The 18029-nt window shown below is 40.3% G+C and overlaps 1 protein-coding gene across 10 annotated transcripts in view; it reads right to left on the minus strand.

Annotated features, from left to right (window-relative positions):
- Positions 1–18029, minus strand: part of TEX2 (testis expressed 2) — a 43521-nt gene that overhangs the window by 14984 nt on the left and 10508 nt on the right. For 5 of the 10 annotated variants that reach the window (XM_082294264.1, XM_082294266.1, XM_082294261.1 and 2 more), the window contains exons 2-5: positions 10020–11677; positions 3546–3746; positions 1535–1871; positions 158–426 (exon numbers count right to left, since the gene is read on the minus strand). In XM_082294264.1, coding sequence (XP_082150390.1) covers positions 158–426; positions 1535–1871; positions 3546–3746; positions 10020–11651 — 2439 coding nt within the window. In that variant the 5' untranslated portion in view covers positions 11652–11677. Of the gene's footprint in view, positions 1–157; positions 427–1534; positions 1872–3545; positions 3747–10019; positions 11678–12213; positions 12333–14075; positions 14899–18029 lie in introns of those variants that run through there. The other 5 variants (XM_082294269.1, XM_082294265.1, XM_082294267.1 and 2 more) reach the window with 5 other exon arrangements.

Raw genomic sequence — 18029 nt, forward strand, 5'->3', positions numbered from 1 at the left:
GGTCATGCTTAACATTATAAAGATCTGTTTATTAAGAGTGTTGTACTTAGTATTAAGGTTCTGTTTACTGAGAGTGACTCAAATGCAGTGCAGGAGGCCAAAGGATTAGTAAGAGCTACAGACCTTGTTCACCATTCCTTTGGAGCACAAGTATTACCTTTTTCACAGCTGTAGGGCTGCTGTCTGCACTGAGGACTGGACTACCTGAAGGGCTTTTCTTTTCTTGTGGAACACATTTTGCCATATAAATATTGTAGTCCAGAAGCATTTTCTGCCTCACATTGCCAGCCAGGTCCTTGTGCTTTGGCTGGGATGTGATTTCTTCTGCACTTCCCTTGCTGCTGCTCCGGCTGTGTGTGAGAACTCCAGACTGACTATCACTTCTACTGTGTGCTGGCAGCACCCCTAAATTCAAAGGAATAGTACCTGTTCAACAGAGAATAAATCTGACAGCCAAATACCACAGTGTATCATCAAACTTTAAAGGAACACATTTATTCCGCAGCTATTTCTCCTGAAAAAAGACCAGCACGGTGCTTTCTTATTTTAAAGGCTAAAAGTAAATTCCACTGCTGCGTGTTTAGGTGGTCCTAAACCCAAATTAGCCAATATTTGCTATGATTCAGCAGGATGTGGGACTGGAGGTGTCAGATGATCAATAGCATATTTAAATATGGACATTCACATATGTATAACACATGGCAGAATTCCCAACAGCCCTGCCGGGGAATGCTTAAAATAAAAGTCAGGTGATTGAAATGCACCTATGACTACAGGGTTTTTTTCCTAATCTAATTATAGGCTGTTACAATTAAAAGGACTGTCAAAAGCATGTAACTATTAGAATTTTAATTAGCTATTAATTTTGTATTTGCATTTCAAGAAGTTATGTGCCACAAACAATAACGTTAACTAATTTTTAAAACGCTTCTCAGAGAATAAAGACAGAAAAGTATGAGTCATTCAAGTTTAAAATTGTATCAGAGGATGGATTTAAATTAATATTCCAAACAATTTATCAGTACTATAGACTAATATGTTTGTTGGTTCACATAGATATATATATTTTATATATATTAGTGCAGGACCTTTTATTCAAACAGATAAATGTGTTTTCTTGTGACACTAACCCATGAGAAAGCTCTATCCTTTACAGAAAACTACAGTGGAAGGAAGAATGGAGGAGGAAAAATGGGTAATAAGAGAACTGAGTCTAATACTTCAAATGTTGATACCAGTTCTAATGTACAGGAAAAAAAAGACACTGAACAATTCATCCTTACAAATATGACAGGAGTTATTACAGTAATTGAAAAATAGTGTATTCATATAAAATAGTCTAAAAATAGTAATAGTTGAAAGCATAGAGCCAAGAGGGGAAAAGGTAGGGGGAAGGTGGAAATGAGAGGCCAAGATAAGGAGAAGAGTATCTTTGGTATTATTTTTTGCTTGTAAAGATCACTGTGGCACACCAAAACATAACTTTGGTTTGTTTCTTTTAACAGACTTCTACAAAAATACAAAATCTGGGTACCTGGCTTGCTCCCACACAAACTGGGTGGCTTCTTTGCTTCAGACTTGAGCTTTGATGCAAGAAGGAACCTTCTGAACCACTCCTCCTTCTCCCTACCTGTCCTTCCAAAGAGATAAAGCACTTGATCCTTTTGGCAAGTGTATTTCGCTCCATCCTGAGGTTTCTTGGATTCCTCGTTGTTCAAGTCCACTTTTTCAGCAGGTAACTTTTCCTCTGCAGTCTCCTTCTCAATCTGGGCCTTAGCCATGAAGTCATCCTGTTTGGCAAGTTCAATGCAAATAGGATATTTCTTATTCCAAATTCGTTTCCGTGCCAGGCTCTTGGGAACCAGGGAAATCTGATGTATAAATGGAAGGGTTAAATGAATTTATTTTTCAGTTGTATCCTCTATGTTTCTATACTCAAGTAAAGAATACAGGAATGCAAGAGATAAAGATCCCACACTGGATCTGCCAGTTTAACTAACTCAAAATTGCTGGTGGATGTCCAACCCACTGCTAAGTTTCACTATCACTAAGTCTTTGGTGAGCCAAGCCTTGCAATTAAAGCAAAGGCCATTTAAGCAGCTCATACCATGTGGATAAGAAACTCTGTTGGCATTTAAATGATCTTATTCTCATGGATTTGCAGAAAGATAGAAAATCCAATAACTTTATTTCTGGGACCAGGGGGAGATAAATAGATAACAAGATAAAATAATTGGAGTCCAAACTGAGTTTTGAACACAACTTTTCATGCCCACCTCATGAAATTGAGGGTTTGAAGTTGGTGACAGCCACATCAAATACGTAAGAGTCAAGCCATAAGACTGATTTGCAGATAATTGTATTCTAAACTCAGTATACTTATTTAGAATTAAGACAATGCAAGTGATGAGAAGAGTGGATTAAAAAAAAAAAAAAAAAAAGAGCTATAAATTCTTAGGTGGGGTCTAAATCAGTAATGTTTTCCAAAAACTGTGGGCAAATACCTGAAGAACAGGCATCATTTGTTTATTACAGTCAGGGCATTTGGCATTTCTGTAATCAGTTGGGGCTGGGTGGGGGGAAGTACTGGAAATTTTTCTAAGATACCATGGGGAACCACCATCAGTGAAGCGCTTCCCCAGTATGTGACAGCTTTGCTTGTCTTCATGATGGGAAAACAAATCTGCAAAAGACAGGAATCTAAGTTTTTGCTTTATCTTTTTCACTGTCTTCCTTCAACGGAAGGCAGAGTTGACAGCACACTCCTTTCCCATACAGACTCAGAGAAAAGGAGGGAGGTTTTCCTCACTACTGCCTTGGTCCCTTTCTTCCTCTCACTTAACAGTCAAGTGAAGCATGGTTTCCTCCGACATCTGTACTGCCAAGGCCCTCGACTGATGCAGGACATTAAAAAAATCCATTCTCTTAATAATTAGGTATTGATGTTTTACTTAATACAATGCCAATGGAATCAACTTCACATGGCAACTCTTCACATACTTGAGGGAGGCAAACAACATGTAGGAATGCTGTCCCAGCATTATTGTTGATGCAGTCTTCCAACTGCAAAAATCCCGATCTCCTTCCCTAGACTGGGGGTACCCAGAACAGGTCATGTTCCAGACACTTCTCACTCTCCTCTTTCACATTCACTCTCCTCTTTGTACATTCCCCCTCAGAGTGAAATGCAAATGTTGCCTTGGGGTAGAGACAACCACTAAAGATGATGCATTTTGGTGTAACCTTCAGAACAGCTCAGCAGTCATCTCATGCATTGGGAATGAGTCTCAGAACTCCCATAAGTTAACTTCTGCTCTCAACTGCCAGAGGAAAATTATGCCTTTCCCTTATTGTGTAAATATGTACTTTCTTCCAAATCCTGCTCAATCTTCCTCCCCAGCGCAATCTTTCGCAAGTTAGTCACAACAACAGTTTTTTTAAATAATGACAGAATGTGAAAATAGAGGAATGAAAAAAATAATTCAGAGTTAAAAAGAATTTGCAAAGTATTCTTTGTTAAAATCAGATGTAAGTAAGGCACTCACCTTGCTATCTGTTAGTTCATAAATTTTTTGACTGATGTAGGTGACTTCAGGCTTTGGCTCATTGTACACAGCTCTTCTAGAAATATTTTTATTGGGTTTTGAAAGTCGTAGGGTGCTTCCTTCGAGTCGCACATAGACGGAGTGAGTCAACGTAGCATGGTATGTTTCTGGATCATAATTATAAATTTCATTCATCCATCCCTAGAGAAGAAGACACTTGTTAACAGGCTTTTAAGCTGCTGGGAAACCAAGTACAGCATGTACCTAAAAACTTTAAATTATTATCCAAGCTTCTGCCAAAGTTATTTCACTTACTGCACAAACAGAACGAGGCAATAAATGCCCTAAATGAGGTAACACCAATCTAAGAGAGCATGAGATGAGGACGGGATCTCAAGCACACAGCCTGTTTTTTCTGACTCAGTCACCTTGTATATGTAGCACAGGGTGCTCACACATCATCCCCAGGAGCCACCATGGGATCCGCAGATGCAGGATGCTGGGAAGAGCCACAGGGCAGGAGGGATGAGTGGCACAGCAGCTCCTCTGCTCCCAGCAAGCTTGGATACTTTAATCACCCAGAGCCCAGGCAGAGCAAACAGCCTGTCTGCTCACAGACAGCACTGACATTGTAATCACCACAATTAAGGACTCAGTGGAAGACCACAATGGAGTTTGCTTTCATGCACCATCACCGTTTGAGATCATTTAACACGTTGTGTAACTGCCCAGCTACAACACAGGAGTCATACACGTGGATTAAATTCAATTGATTTCTGTGCTGTGAAAGAAACAGAAACAAACCAGCCAGTCCCCACGCGAGCCGCAAGTCCTGCTGTAACAAGCCTCTAAGTGCTGACTCCGACCATGGGGGTGATGTTACTCCTCCAACATCTGATTACAGAAATGGAGGTGATAAATGGGGCAGAAGGCAGGCAGAACATTCATTCAAGGAGAAGTTTTCCTTCTCTTAACCTGCCATACAACATTCTTTGATCATTGTTTTTATCTGCACATCAGAACCTTAAATTCAGCATACTCAATATTCATCAACGTCAACAGAAAGTGAAAGGGAGCAGAAAGTAAAATGGCACTTCTACAAACTCCTGGGTGATTACAGTGGGGGAAAGTGGGGAGGGCTGAATGAGCACCCCAGCATTTCTCAAAACAAAAAGTTGTAACCACCTTATGCAAAACATCCCAAAAATTACTGCAAGATTTCAACTTACTGAAGAAGTTTCCACCCACACAGAGAGATGTAAAATTTACTTTTATGCTCATTTTCTTCAGTGCCACAATTTCCCACAGTAGACAGCATACACTTTCTCAGGTGCCACAGTAACAGTGATATCTGTTTTGCTTACTCCAACATCTAGCTCCATTTTCACTACAAACCCTGAAAAACCTCAATAAATTAGCATTTCTTTTATGTTCAGGAAAGATTAAGTCATTCATCTTTGCTCAGCTCCAAAGCAGATTATGTCTTTTATTAATAGAAATGCCTATACCAGGACATACTCTTTGAAGAAGCTTTATGGTTGTTTTTTTTCTTACAGTGGGTTATACATGACTCCCATATAGAAAATACAATGCATGAGGAAGTGTTTTCTATAAGCCATCAAACTCTGCACAGCAGCCCTGATGTAGGTTTGAGCACATCCCATCTCCTTCCTAGAAATGATTTAGCCAAGACATCTTTGAGCAGACAGCAACTAATTTTCAACCAGGAACTCCAGCTGGACTTACTGAAGCACAAGAACATCATGTGAGTTGCCCAAAGCCACCGTGTGCAGGAACTGGAATATCCATATGGCCCACAGATCTCTGGAGCAACTCCCACCTGCCCCCGATCAGATCTCCAAGCTATTTCTAGCTCAGACAAAGTCTGGAGCCTGCAGCCACGCAAACACACAGATGGGAATTTGCTGCCTCAGAAGTTTCTTGCCTTCTTCTGGAAGGCCGTTCAGCCAACACCGCACCAGCTGACACAGAGAGAAAGGGCTGACTGGAGAGTGGGTCATTACAGGAAGCTTAGTCACATGAGCCCTTCTTCTAACTCTAATAAGCTTTCTATTTTCAGTAGAAAGGTTGGAAACTTATGGGTACACGTGGTACCCAGGAAGGAAGGTCAGACTGCACCTGACATTTTTTTTAACAGCCTGCTTGAGATGGAACTGTGATGAAAACAAGGAGTGATTTACTCATCATACTCTTGACTTCCCTGTGCCAAATAAGAAGTAAAAACCCCTCCTGCTTTTCTGACCCCTACCATGTGCCCAGGCTTTCCACTTCAAACAAATGGATTAGCTGTACAATCTGCCAAACACACAATTCTCACACCCTGTAGTGCCTCCCCTGCTCACCCATAACCCAACAGATGTGCAAACACAGCACAACCACCAGGTTATCAGCAACCAAAGAACCAAGTCTAGGTTTAAATATTTGGGGTTTTATTTTCAGACAACAGTTGGGATGAAAGAGACAGCACATTACTACGAACCGTCCTTGTACATAAAATTTTAGTTTTCTAACTTCTAAGGATGAACTTTCTTCTTTGCACTGGATTTTCAAGTTATTTTGTTACAGAGAAACACTGTATGGCTGAGAGTAAAATGTTAATGCTTCACGAAATGACGATTCTTTATTAATGAATCTGAAAATCTGTGGCAGCTGTAGGAATTTTATTAACAGTGTTAAAGGAGGTAACAACACCACCTGCCTCCTCACTTCAGCGATCTTCAGTTGTATCACTTAGCTTAAAAAACACTGAGAAGGTTATCCAAGAAGCCCCAAAAGTCATTCCAAAGTTCCTGCACTTTAAGAACAACTTCATCAGAAATACCTCTGCCTCTCTTTTTGCAAAAACAAATTGGAACAAAAGATTCACAGCCCACGGAAACAGTTTTACAATGCACCCAAACAGAGAAGTTGTGTTACCATAACGCGCTAGCAACAGATAAATTTTCCCAAACTACTGAAGCAACCATGGATTTCCTTGTGTAGGAGAGGAGTGACTGTAGGATGGGTCTTTTCTGGACTAGCAAAGTTGTTAAAATAAGAAATTTAGTAGTTCTGGGAGGACAATGACCATAGTCATATGCCACTGTGCAGCTGCTGGCCATTTATACTGATCCTGTGATCTCGATTTATAAAGGTCAGCTGTTGCTCCACACTCACAGCTGAAATCAGGAGAACGTGCCTGGCCATTGGGCTGGGAACCACCCTGAACACAGAGCTGCTCCGAGGGTTGGGCAGAACAGCTTTTCTAGCTCAGGTCACAGCTGTAACCCAAAACTGCTGCCACTGCTCTGGCCCTCGGGAACAGTCAGCTCCGTGGGACATGGCCACCTACAAAATACAGTTTCAAAAGCCAGTTTGATATTCCTCTTTCCTGACACTGGGCTCCAAATTTTTTATTCAAACTGCAGTTCAACAGAATAATTCATGTAAGAACTGCACAATCGGGCCTTGTAGGTACCAACTTTTTTGTGTTACTTAGTCACAGGTCTCAGGTGTGTTACACCACAACCTGAGAGGGGAGGAGAGGGGGAATCGCAAAAGATCCTTATGAAGGTCCCAGAGGGGTGGGGACACAGACAAGCTGTGTGGGTAGAAATAAACTAAAATCATTACTTACGATACTTCCAAATACATAAATAATCGAATCAGCAAAAGCCACCTTCACAATACAAGCCCAACCTAAAGTTTCTTAGTGATATTAACAGGTTAATATTCATTATTATTAAATTATATAATCAAATGCTTTAGCACCAAAATTTTTTCAAGACTGTTGATCACTCAAATCACACTAATTACATTAGCATCCCTCTTATTGCCACTATTTTCTAATACTTCAATAGTATTTTGCTTCATAAATGAGGGAAAAATATAATGCATTTTTTGAGCTTCATTCACAGGGAATCCAAAGACACAGCAAGGTCTGAGGAAGAAGAAGCAACCATCACCTTAACTGGAAAACACATTTCTCTGCCAGAGGCCACTATCAAGCATGAAATCCCTTGGATGGTACTCAGGAATAGCAGGCTGATAAAAAGTCTACTCTTTCTGTACAACTGTGGCTCAAAAGCTCCATTTCTCCAGCAGGCACTGCCACTGTGTTCTAAAAGTTCTTTCTAATGGAAAGGGTAAATTTATCATTTCCATTTTAGCTGTTACTTAAAACCTTTCATACCAGCCAGCGCAACACAAGGGAATGCATAGTTTAAAGGCCAAGAAGGAAGTTAGAAAAGACTAATGGATTAAAAAAGGGGAAAAAATGTGGGCAGAGAAAAAAAAAATATATAAGGAATCCAGAGAACTGAAAACTAAGGGAATAGGCAGATACAAAAACATGCAGTGAAGATGCAGAGGTTTTGTGCATTTTCTGGCTCAAGGATTTGACTGAAGTAAGTATAGAAACCTACAGAAGCACACAATAACCAGCACAACAGCCATTTACTTTTTCCCACCGCCAAAGAACGATTTTGTGGGGGACAATAACCATGTTCAAGTATTTCAGCAATTGCTATGGGGAGTTTTCCACTAGGTTTCAAAACCTGGGAAATGTAAACTTCTCAAACAACATATACATGGGGGAGAATGTACACATACTTGTACAAAAATAGCTTGACAGCAGTTTGGCAGAATCCCAACTCCTTGAGCCTCATAAAGGGATCTTACTCAGAGCATTTATCATAACTGCATGACAGCAGTCCAGACCAGAACACGAGACCAACAAGTTCTGAAGAGAACATCTTTATGCAAGAGCATCAAGTTTGATTTTCCTATATTCACCTGAGTTTTGTTACAGATTAAGTCTTTAGCTGCCTTTTCAGAGGATCTAAGCTGTCCAGTACTCATTGTGACACATGTACATAGAAAACAGTTGTATGAAGTGGGAATAACAACTTGCTATCTGCTAAATCATATTACATTATGTTCCTACTACAATATGGGCACCAAGCTGATGTTTAAAACTCTTGAACCATTAACATATTAAAGACAATTACTTTGTGTGTTACGAGCACAAGAAATACTCATCAGGTCATAAAAACTATTAATCTACATTTATACAGACTTCTCCGCACTGTTCATTTCTTGGCTACAGCCATTTTCATAAGATGTATCTCCTCGATAAAAGCATTAAAATACAGTTTAAAGGTTCCTGACTAAGAGCTGACATCTCAGAGACAGCCTAGCACCAGCCAATAATGAACATCAGGATCTTTACCAGCTTTCAAGTATCAAGGAAGGGTCTTGGCACCAAATAACACGGACTGAACTGAAAGTTTGTCAAGATTTGTACATGCGAGCAGCAGGTTGGGCAGTTGGGCAGACAGGAGTGTTCAGTATGAATTCACTACAGCAAATAATAAGCACAACTCATATCATTCAAAAGAAAAAGGAACTCCAAGGTAGAATAAGGACTAGACATGCAATTGCCACCTTTATGCAACAAAAGTAGAACTTCATATTCTGTTTCTCTAACTTTTCAGTTACCTAAAAACACATGAAATTAGCCATCAATACATTACAGATTCTACAGTATATACCCATCTGAATTTAAATTCATGCAACCTTTGTGCTGTTACAATTGGAGATGCACCTTCAAAAAGCTCAATTTAATATTTCCACAAATACTCTGACAAGCAAGTGATATCAAGTGAAGGTTACACCACTGTCACTCAGAAACACTTCTGCTGCACATCAGAAACTAGTTGACGTTTTATTGTTCAGAATTCTGCAATTGGGGAAATATTTTAGTTCATTGCAGACAGAGATTAGGAGAGGCAGGACAGGGACCAGAAGCACTAAAGGAACTGAGGGGTTGGATGGATCACAGCTGGACAGGAAGCAATGTGACACAAAGTGACAGCAACTTACAATATCTCAACAAGTGGAGATGGGAAGAGAGCAGGAAGGACAAACTTTCATTTAAAACCCAGCTCTCAGACATGTTTAGCTGAACTGTAATTCCTCTGCCCATTCCAATTAGCTCATGTTTAAGGGGGACCCATATGCCCTCCAACTCTCTATGCTCTACTTGAACACAATGCTTTTGTCTCTGCTTGGACTGAACAGACCAGACAGACAAATCACTGCCTAGACAGTAAAATGTCCCAGAAACAAAATACATCTCTCAAGATGCAGCTTCAAGCACAAATGTTATTTTACACATTAAACTTTGACACTACTTGCTCTCAGTACTTCAGCTGGATTGTTTCAATCAGCAAAGCCATTTGCCATTTTACTTTTGAAGAAATTCCATTTTCTACTAATCCCTAAAGACAATGAAGTCTTATATATTCTTGGATACTAAACCATTTGTGCCCCTGCCGAAGTGAGTTGACCCTAAAAAAATATTTACAAATGGGGACAGTTCAGCTCCTTTACACCATCAGGATAAATCCAGTTTATTCCTTCTACCCAAAATAATGCACATAGACACATACACACAAAATGCCATGACCTCACCTTCAGTATTTCAGGTTCTTTGATGTCAAGAGCTCCTGTATTCCAGCGCTTTTTCATGCTTTTATGCAATTTGAGATACTCATGAGTATGTGGAGTAAGAAGCCAAATCACACAGACAGCTACCATAAATCCAAGGGCCATTCCAAGTAAGAGTCCACTTACATAGCCAGGGAGAGGGATAATAAAGTAAGCATAGACTAAGAGTGTTAATAAGTATAAAGTTTTCACTGGTATTTTAGGCTGTTGCACATCCAGATTATTTTCATCTTCACTACTGAGCATAGTAACAGTTTCCTCAGTAATCTCAGGATCGACCACAGTTTCAGCTGGTTTATCGGTTTTGCTTTCCTCCTCTAGCAAGAAAAAGTCTTCAGAATACAGTTCACAAAACTCCTCATCCTCCCTGCTCACTAGTGCAGACAACGAACATTTTTCAAGTACAAGTGAAGGTTTTGACCCCATATCCTTTGTGCTTGCAGACTGAGAGCTTTTGGTCTCAATCTCTTTTAAATGTTCTTCTGCCCCTCTTGACTGATCACTCTTAGTCAGGTTAAAGTCACTCCCAGAGAAGTCCCCTTCCGAATCACACTCCTCTTCCTTAATGCTGTAGTTGTTATTGCTTTCCAAATGGCCATTCAAACTGGAAAGATTTGAGAGTTCTGAAGCACTTGAAGATAAGGCTTTAGGCCTGTGGCTACTGCTTTCATCACCCATTATTTTACTGAGCAGCTGAAGAGGTTCATAGATTACCTCAGAAAGGCGTCTTTTCGTATCTTCAATTTTAGCCTCCATTTCAGGTACTTTAAAAAAGGAACGCGTGTCGGAGGGGGATGTTAATGGAGAGGAGGGGGCAGTTTTAGAATCACCACCTGTAGCTCGAGGTTGAGTGAACTGTTTGAACAGATGCAAGTTCAGTTTCGAGTCAGGTGGCCTGTAAGACACAGCTTCAGACTCTTGTTTAGAAGTGTCTGTAGACAGAGATTTCACCAAGGTTTTCATTAACTGTCTATGTCGCATCGGTGGGGTGGGTTCTTTTGGTTCCACTTCTGTTGAAAAGGACTTGACTAACCCCTTAAAAGGCTTTGAACTAGAAACTGTGGATGATCCGCTAGAGCAGGCAACTGATCTGGACGGGGATGAGGATGGGGAAGATGACAGGCTGGATTTCTGTTCCACAGGTGGTGCTGCTGCACCTGATGCGCCAACTATGTGACATGAGTGTGACGATGGAGACAGGACTGGTGGCACTGCACTGAGTATTTGGGATAGGGAAGGAGAGTCCAACAGCTTTACAGTTTCTGCAGTTGGCAGAACTGCAGGTGATGAGGACAGCGGTGATGCAGAGTTGGCCATGTTAAGCGAGGTAGCTGGACCAGAAAAGTCATGGCCAGTATGCTCAAAGCAGAGGTCTTCCTTGGCTTCAAGTGCTGTTACAATGCTTTGGTCATCTAGCTCCTCATCAAGAAATTCTTTAAACTCCTCTTCCTCCTCTTCTTCCTCCTTCCCAAATGCAGAGAAATGAATAGTGATGGTTTCTCGGGAGACAGATCGTTGGACCTGCACTTTTGGTGTTGACTGCTTTGAGGACATTTCACCAGTTTTCTCTGCATGGCTACTGTTCCGACTTGTCATTGCAGGTTCCAGAGATGTGTCAGAGTCTGGGAAGAACACATAACACCACGTTAAATGCATTTTCCCCCCATTCAAATGCCCTTATTTTCAAGCATTAAGCCAAACACAATTTTACGTAGAAAAAAATCCCAAACCAACTCACATGCTCAAATTTACAGATCTAGGTTACTGCATGCTACATATTTCCACACACCACAAAATGGCAATACTAAAAAACACCATGCTGTTAAAATTATCAAGTGCCCTGAAATTACAGTTCATCTCTGAAGCATCACCTTTCTAGTCTCCCTCTGCCAGATATACTTCTGAGTTCCAGAAGCCCCATCCCACCTCAACACACTAAAATTCTTCACTCCTAACTCTCACTCCCTTCTACATGCAATGATTTATACCTTATAAATAAAGAAAATTTGAAACTCAAAGCAAGGTCAGAATTATGTAAAGGTCATCGTGTGGGGAGCATGTTATTTAAGCATTTTATTGACCCACGAAAGTTAGTTTAGCATATATTTACACGGAGAGGAAATAGCATGCATTTAAACCAAGGCGCTGGTGACCATACACAGAGATGGACCAGGAATTACAGGGTTAGCTCTGCCTCTCCAACTGCGAGGCAGCACTTTATCTCCACTGCCAAGACAGCAAGTTTACCACTTCAGTAACTGAGTTATTTTTCAGAAGCTGTTAAAATGCTCTAATCAAACTGTCAAGCTGAATTAATGTGAGGCCTTTGCTGACGTTTAAAGAGCAGTTCAGAAGAATGATTATGTGGTGGTGAAGAAACTAAACTGCACTTCACAACAGTTGTGATATCAGATTGTATTATCCAGTAAGCCAGTGCCACCTGTTCCATATCATCATCCTACTAAAGGTTGCAGCCCTTTCTACTTCCTAGCAGAGCTGTTCATGTAAACATTTTTTAACCTGTCAGTAAACTAAGCTGGGTTAAACATTTTAAAACAGCAGATCTTTGCTACACTGCTTATTCAGAGCAAGTATCTGTCCACAACTTCCTACACACTATAGCTGTCCATTTTATGGCTCCTAAATTGTTGACCATTCCTTGCTTCTTCCAGCATTTGTGAGCTTCCCAATCAGGCTGTACAGAAGGAGCTGGATGTTCACCTACTTCATCCAAAGCCTTCAGAAATTTCAATTTCAGGGTTTGTTGTCTTTTTTTTTTTTTTTTTTTTTTTAAAGTTTCATTTCTGCTGCATATGACAGGGAGCCAGTTTGGGTTCAAAGAACCAAAAGAAACATTCAGCCCCTGGTCAAGCTTTCACTTGACATCTCACCCTTGTTCTAACAACCACTTAGGAGACAAAAATTCTTCCTAAAGATCAATTCTGACTTCAGCTTTTACCACAGAACAGTTTTCTTCTGCCCTCCCCAAAATCCATCTGACACATCCAAGTAGCAGCATTAACAGAGAACTCCCTTCAGTGATGGAGATGTGCCTCCAGCCCACCTCAGGCTCAGCAGGTTGTTACCTTTCCTATTACATCTGTGGATCAAGTAGTTATTTATCCAAATATTAAGAGCTCTCAGTTATCTGAAGTTTATATAGACACTTATCAGCCACCTGTATGTATAACTTGGTGAGCGTTAAAGTTGGTAAGAAATTTGGTCTCTCATTTCCTTGTTGAATTAGCACACCCGGAAACCACCAGCCAACAGCATCCATGCTACAGACAACATTCCATTTCACATAGTTCACACTGCAAATTACCAGACTTTCTGGACAAACACCCCCAAATTTATTTTGGAGAGGGGAAAAAAGTACTATTGTACAAGATACGTATCCAACCTCACTTCCATAGTGCTGGGCCATCAGCTACCACACCTTTAATATTTTGGCCCAGTTGTGAAATTGCAAAACTAACAAACCAAAATTTGAAAGTCCAAAAATCCTACACATTTTCCAGGTCACTGAGCCATCACACCTCTATACACTAAGGAAGGAAAAAACAAACAAACAAAAATCAAAACCCCACAAATATAGTAACAAAATCCCCCTTGTACACAATGCTGTTGGCATCAGTTTGACCCTTTCTCTTCTGCTGTTCAGCAGTAACCATTTATCAGTAATCTAGGAAAGCAGGAGAAAAAGATTAGCTATTCCCCCCAACAGCAAATAGCATTTTCACTGTGGCATTTTGTATCAGCTAGAACTTCAGGGGTCTGGGTAGCTCTTTAGCACACTGTGTTTACACTGAACATTAATTAGCTCATGTTTAAACACCAGTTGCCATGCTGTGCTAATGCAGTGCTAATGACTTGAAACAGATGAACTTTACTTGCACACACCAAATGTACTGAAAAGAGATTTTACTGCTTACTGAACAAGCAAGATTTTCTTAACATCATTATTAACTTGTTAACACAGAAAGGAAGGAAATTCTTGATTAGCCAGTATTTGCCTACCTCAAGCACATTACTGTACCGTGAATTATGTCATAGGTTTCCAATCCATTCCTGAACACAATCTGTTTTATTGTGAAGGATTTTGGCTTTTGTTTTGCTTTTTCTTCCCAAAGTAGATGCTGAGAAGCTTTTCCTTGACATCTCTTTCAGTAGGTGTTAGGTTTTGATAAAGCTATTTCATCAAGTTCTTGAAACATACATTTTTACCCCTTAAATCATTTTAACAGATTCACTTCTTACTCATTTCTGGCTACATTTTCCTCACTTATTTCTTTCCCCTACTCCTCAGCTCCTCTCCCAGCTGTTTGAAGACCTGATGTTCCAGCCTCACCATCTGAAGTGGCACAATTCCAGACTGATTGTTTGCAGATTGTATTGGTACTTGCAGAAACACAGGTTTTCACTGATCCTTCTTTTTGAAGGCCACACTGCTCGCCCTTCTCTGTCTGCCTCTTCAGGGTTTTTCTGGTGTTGATTCTGAAGATGCGAGGTATCAGTTTTATTTATGTGTCAGGCAGATCTGAGTAATAGCCTTACATCATCAGGCTTCAAATGATTCAAAGCATGAACTTTTACCCAGAAGGGAAGAAGGCTGCTCAGAAAACAATTCCTTTCCCCCAAAGGTTTGAACTTTGGATGCTGTTGCAGAGTGGAATGAGAGAGCTGCCAACCAATGGCTGCCATTTCCACTTCTGACCTCAAGGCACTGCATCCTCATCTCCCACAGAACAGCAGTTTATAATCCTCACCTACAGGCATTGCTTTTAAAGCTCCAACAACAGGAAACACTGAGCCAGGCAAACAGGGAAAGCAGCTGCCTGGGACAGACAACATTCTTCACCCAGCCCTTTCCTATGAGCAGGGAGGCAGCAATGCTGATGGGTGTTTTTGCCTGGGTGACAGCACGTCTCCACCACGCTGTGATGCACCTGGTGACTAACAGGGACATCCAGGGAGAGGCCAAGTGTGAGTTAGGCCATGACACCTTTTGTAAGTGTCACTGCAGTAACTGCTCTTTCCCAGGAATGACTAACTGGGAGTTCACAGGAACTGCACCCAGCAATCTGCCCTTCTGCCCAGCAGCATAAACACCCTTCTGTTCCTTTCCCCTGCAGGGGACAAACACACCCCACCCTTCCTCAGCTGAGCCTCAGAAGGCACCTGTTCACAGCACTGAGAAAACACCCAGTCCATCCAAGAGCCTTAGACAATTATACCACCAACTTCATAAAGCAAAGCAACTATTTTCACATTAACAATTCAGAAAGTGATTCAAACAACAAAGCAGCAAACTAGGAACTAACTTAAAAGGTCAACATTGCATATACCACACTTAGTCATAATCATTCATTTGGAGAAACAGGCTGGATTGGGTAACTAAATTCACATGCTTTGCAGCAGCCAACTACTCCAATCACATTGCTATTACTTATTGCAACATCTTCATGAGGGGGAAAGGCTATACAGTACATTGTACTAGCAAAATGCTTTCAGAAAAATGTGCAGCAAGGTTCAACACTTGTATTTTGGTTGCTACTAAACACAGGCCAAAAAATGTGTTTTTCATAAAACAGAAATTCCTTTCCTCCTAACTAAAGGAAAAGCCTTACAGGTTATTAAACAGCACTGCAATACTTTTCCCTGTATCTGTCAGTTGCACCAGAAGAACAGGCCTTAAATGCTGTTCAGGAAACAACTAATTTGATTACTGATAATGCTACAATTCAACTTCATGCAGATTGCCACTGCTGTTCAAAGAGAAAGATGTTTCTCACTGGTTATGCCTCTGCTTTCCCCAGTAATCCTTCTGGGCCAGACAGCTCCTGGTCTGGCAGATTGGGTTAAAAACCCAGTTGTCCTTTAATATTCATGAGGCCTTTATCATTTTGGGTAACTTGACAGTCATTTTCAAGTGTCAGACTCAAAACAGGTAGACACTTCATACTTTAAATCTACCCTTCATTTGGCAGGAAGGAGAAGCAGTGTATTTGTTCTAGACAATCTCTGCAACCTCCATGTGGAGTGACAGATTTTATATTCATAGCAACAGGACCCCACTAACACACTAAGGCCATGTTCCAAACCAGGCCAGCAGCACATTAAATCTTTCCCGGAGTGGGAACACCTGCACAAGTCAATATGATCTGAAATTCATATCTGCTCTCAGAAGTTCTAGCTTCTGTTTGATTTACTAGAGATTCAACCAGCCTTCCAACACAGATATGTGGGAGAACTGCTGTAATTCTTTAAACTTATTTAAAATAGGTAATAGAGCTCTCAGCATAAGAGAAAATTTTCTGTTAAGAGCATGAAGTCTTCATTTCAGGTCCTTCAAAATGAAGCAGGAGATTAGTGAAAAGTACTACTCTGCCACAAAAGTAGTCTAGAAAGCCAATTCCCATTTAGCCCAGAATGCCCTCCCTGAAGTAGAAAGCACAGCTGCTGGGACATTATCTGTCACACAAATTTCATTTCATTCACCAGATCTATACCATAAAAGACAAAAAAAAAGGATACAAAACCCAAAATTCAACATTACTTCCTATCCCCATTCAGATTTCTAATTATGATCAATTAAATTCCCCTGGCATCTCCATGAGTTAATGTATTCCATAGTTAACATATATTGTTCCTTTTATATCCACTAGTCATTACTTTTAAATGAACTACATAGCCAGGGTTGGTAATTACTATCACACAATAGCCCTGTGAAACAAACCTTCCTGTCAGGGATCCAGTTACCCAGCCAGGAGATAAGGCTTTAAAGCTCAGTTTCCATCAGGAACAAGAAGAAAGTTTTGTTTCACTTTCCAAGTTCATGCAACTGAATTTGAGATACAGAGGTGGGGGGGGGAGAAGAGGAACAAAACCCCAACAAAACCTGTTTTAAATCCAACAGCAGAAATGAAAAAGTTGATATCAAGTACTATTAAAAGACTGTAGTCAAATGTGTTGAACAGAAACCAATCCCAGATTACGGCCAAAACTGATGGTGCCACCCACAATGGATCATAGTATACACACACAGCACATACCCCTGACAGAGTAACCCAGGTGAGCACAACTAAGCTGGCTGAGAACTAGAACACCTCCAGCAGGAGTCCTCTGAGCATCATTAAAAAAAAAAACCAAACCAGAAAGCTTTGTGCAAATGCTTTTAAATTCAGAACAATTTAAGTTAAATAATCAGCAATTAAGTATGTGTAGGGATACATAAAAAGAGGATCCTAGGCAAGATTTTAAAGTCTTGTCAAAGAGATGACACTTTAAATGAAAATTGTAAACCTATCAAAAGACGAATAAGCGTAATTTTAAGTCCAGGACAGAAAGGTCAAGTAAAATTGCGATGGCAAATAAGGAGTCTTCAAAACTACGGAAATTCTGTTGCTGCTGCTGAGGTCCCCAAGCTTGTCTTTACACCACTTCAAAAATAATCAAGTAGAAATTGTTTAATGTTACCTAAGTGAGTGTATTCTATATTAATGTTTCCCCCAAAGACTTAAGATGTGGTCAGCTACCACATTAGTTTCTCTGCCTTTACTGATAAGAGTTATTATTCTTACCTATTCTCCTTCTGTGACATACCATTTACCACATTTGTCCACATGAGGCTAAACTCAGATATACAGAGGAGCATCACCAATTAGTAACTCCAATTCTAGATCCCCATGTAAAATGCAGTTATGAGAGATTTTTTAAAAAGGAATGGAATCTACAGATTTACCCATAGGTATCTAAAGACATCTTTTTTTCAGGTTTTTTTTTTTTAATGATTGATCAAATGTCGTATTTCTTATGTACAGCCTTCATTTTAATTTCATGTTCTGCAGAGGATTAGCATGCAAGGTGCTTTATGGCTTTTTAACCTGACAGGACAAAACACAGTACATAATCATGGTTTCTTTAGGTCTCAAATGTTTTCAGAATTACAGAAGGGGATATTCTCTGGTATTA

The sequence above is a fragment of the Coloeus monedula genome (assembly GCF_965178545.1).
Source record: "Coloeus monedula genome assembly, chromosome: 19".
Lineage (NCBI taxonomy): Eukaryota > Metazoa > Chordata > Aves > Passeriformes > Corvidae > Coloeus > Coloeus monedula.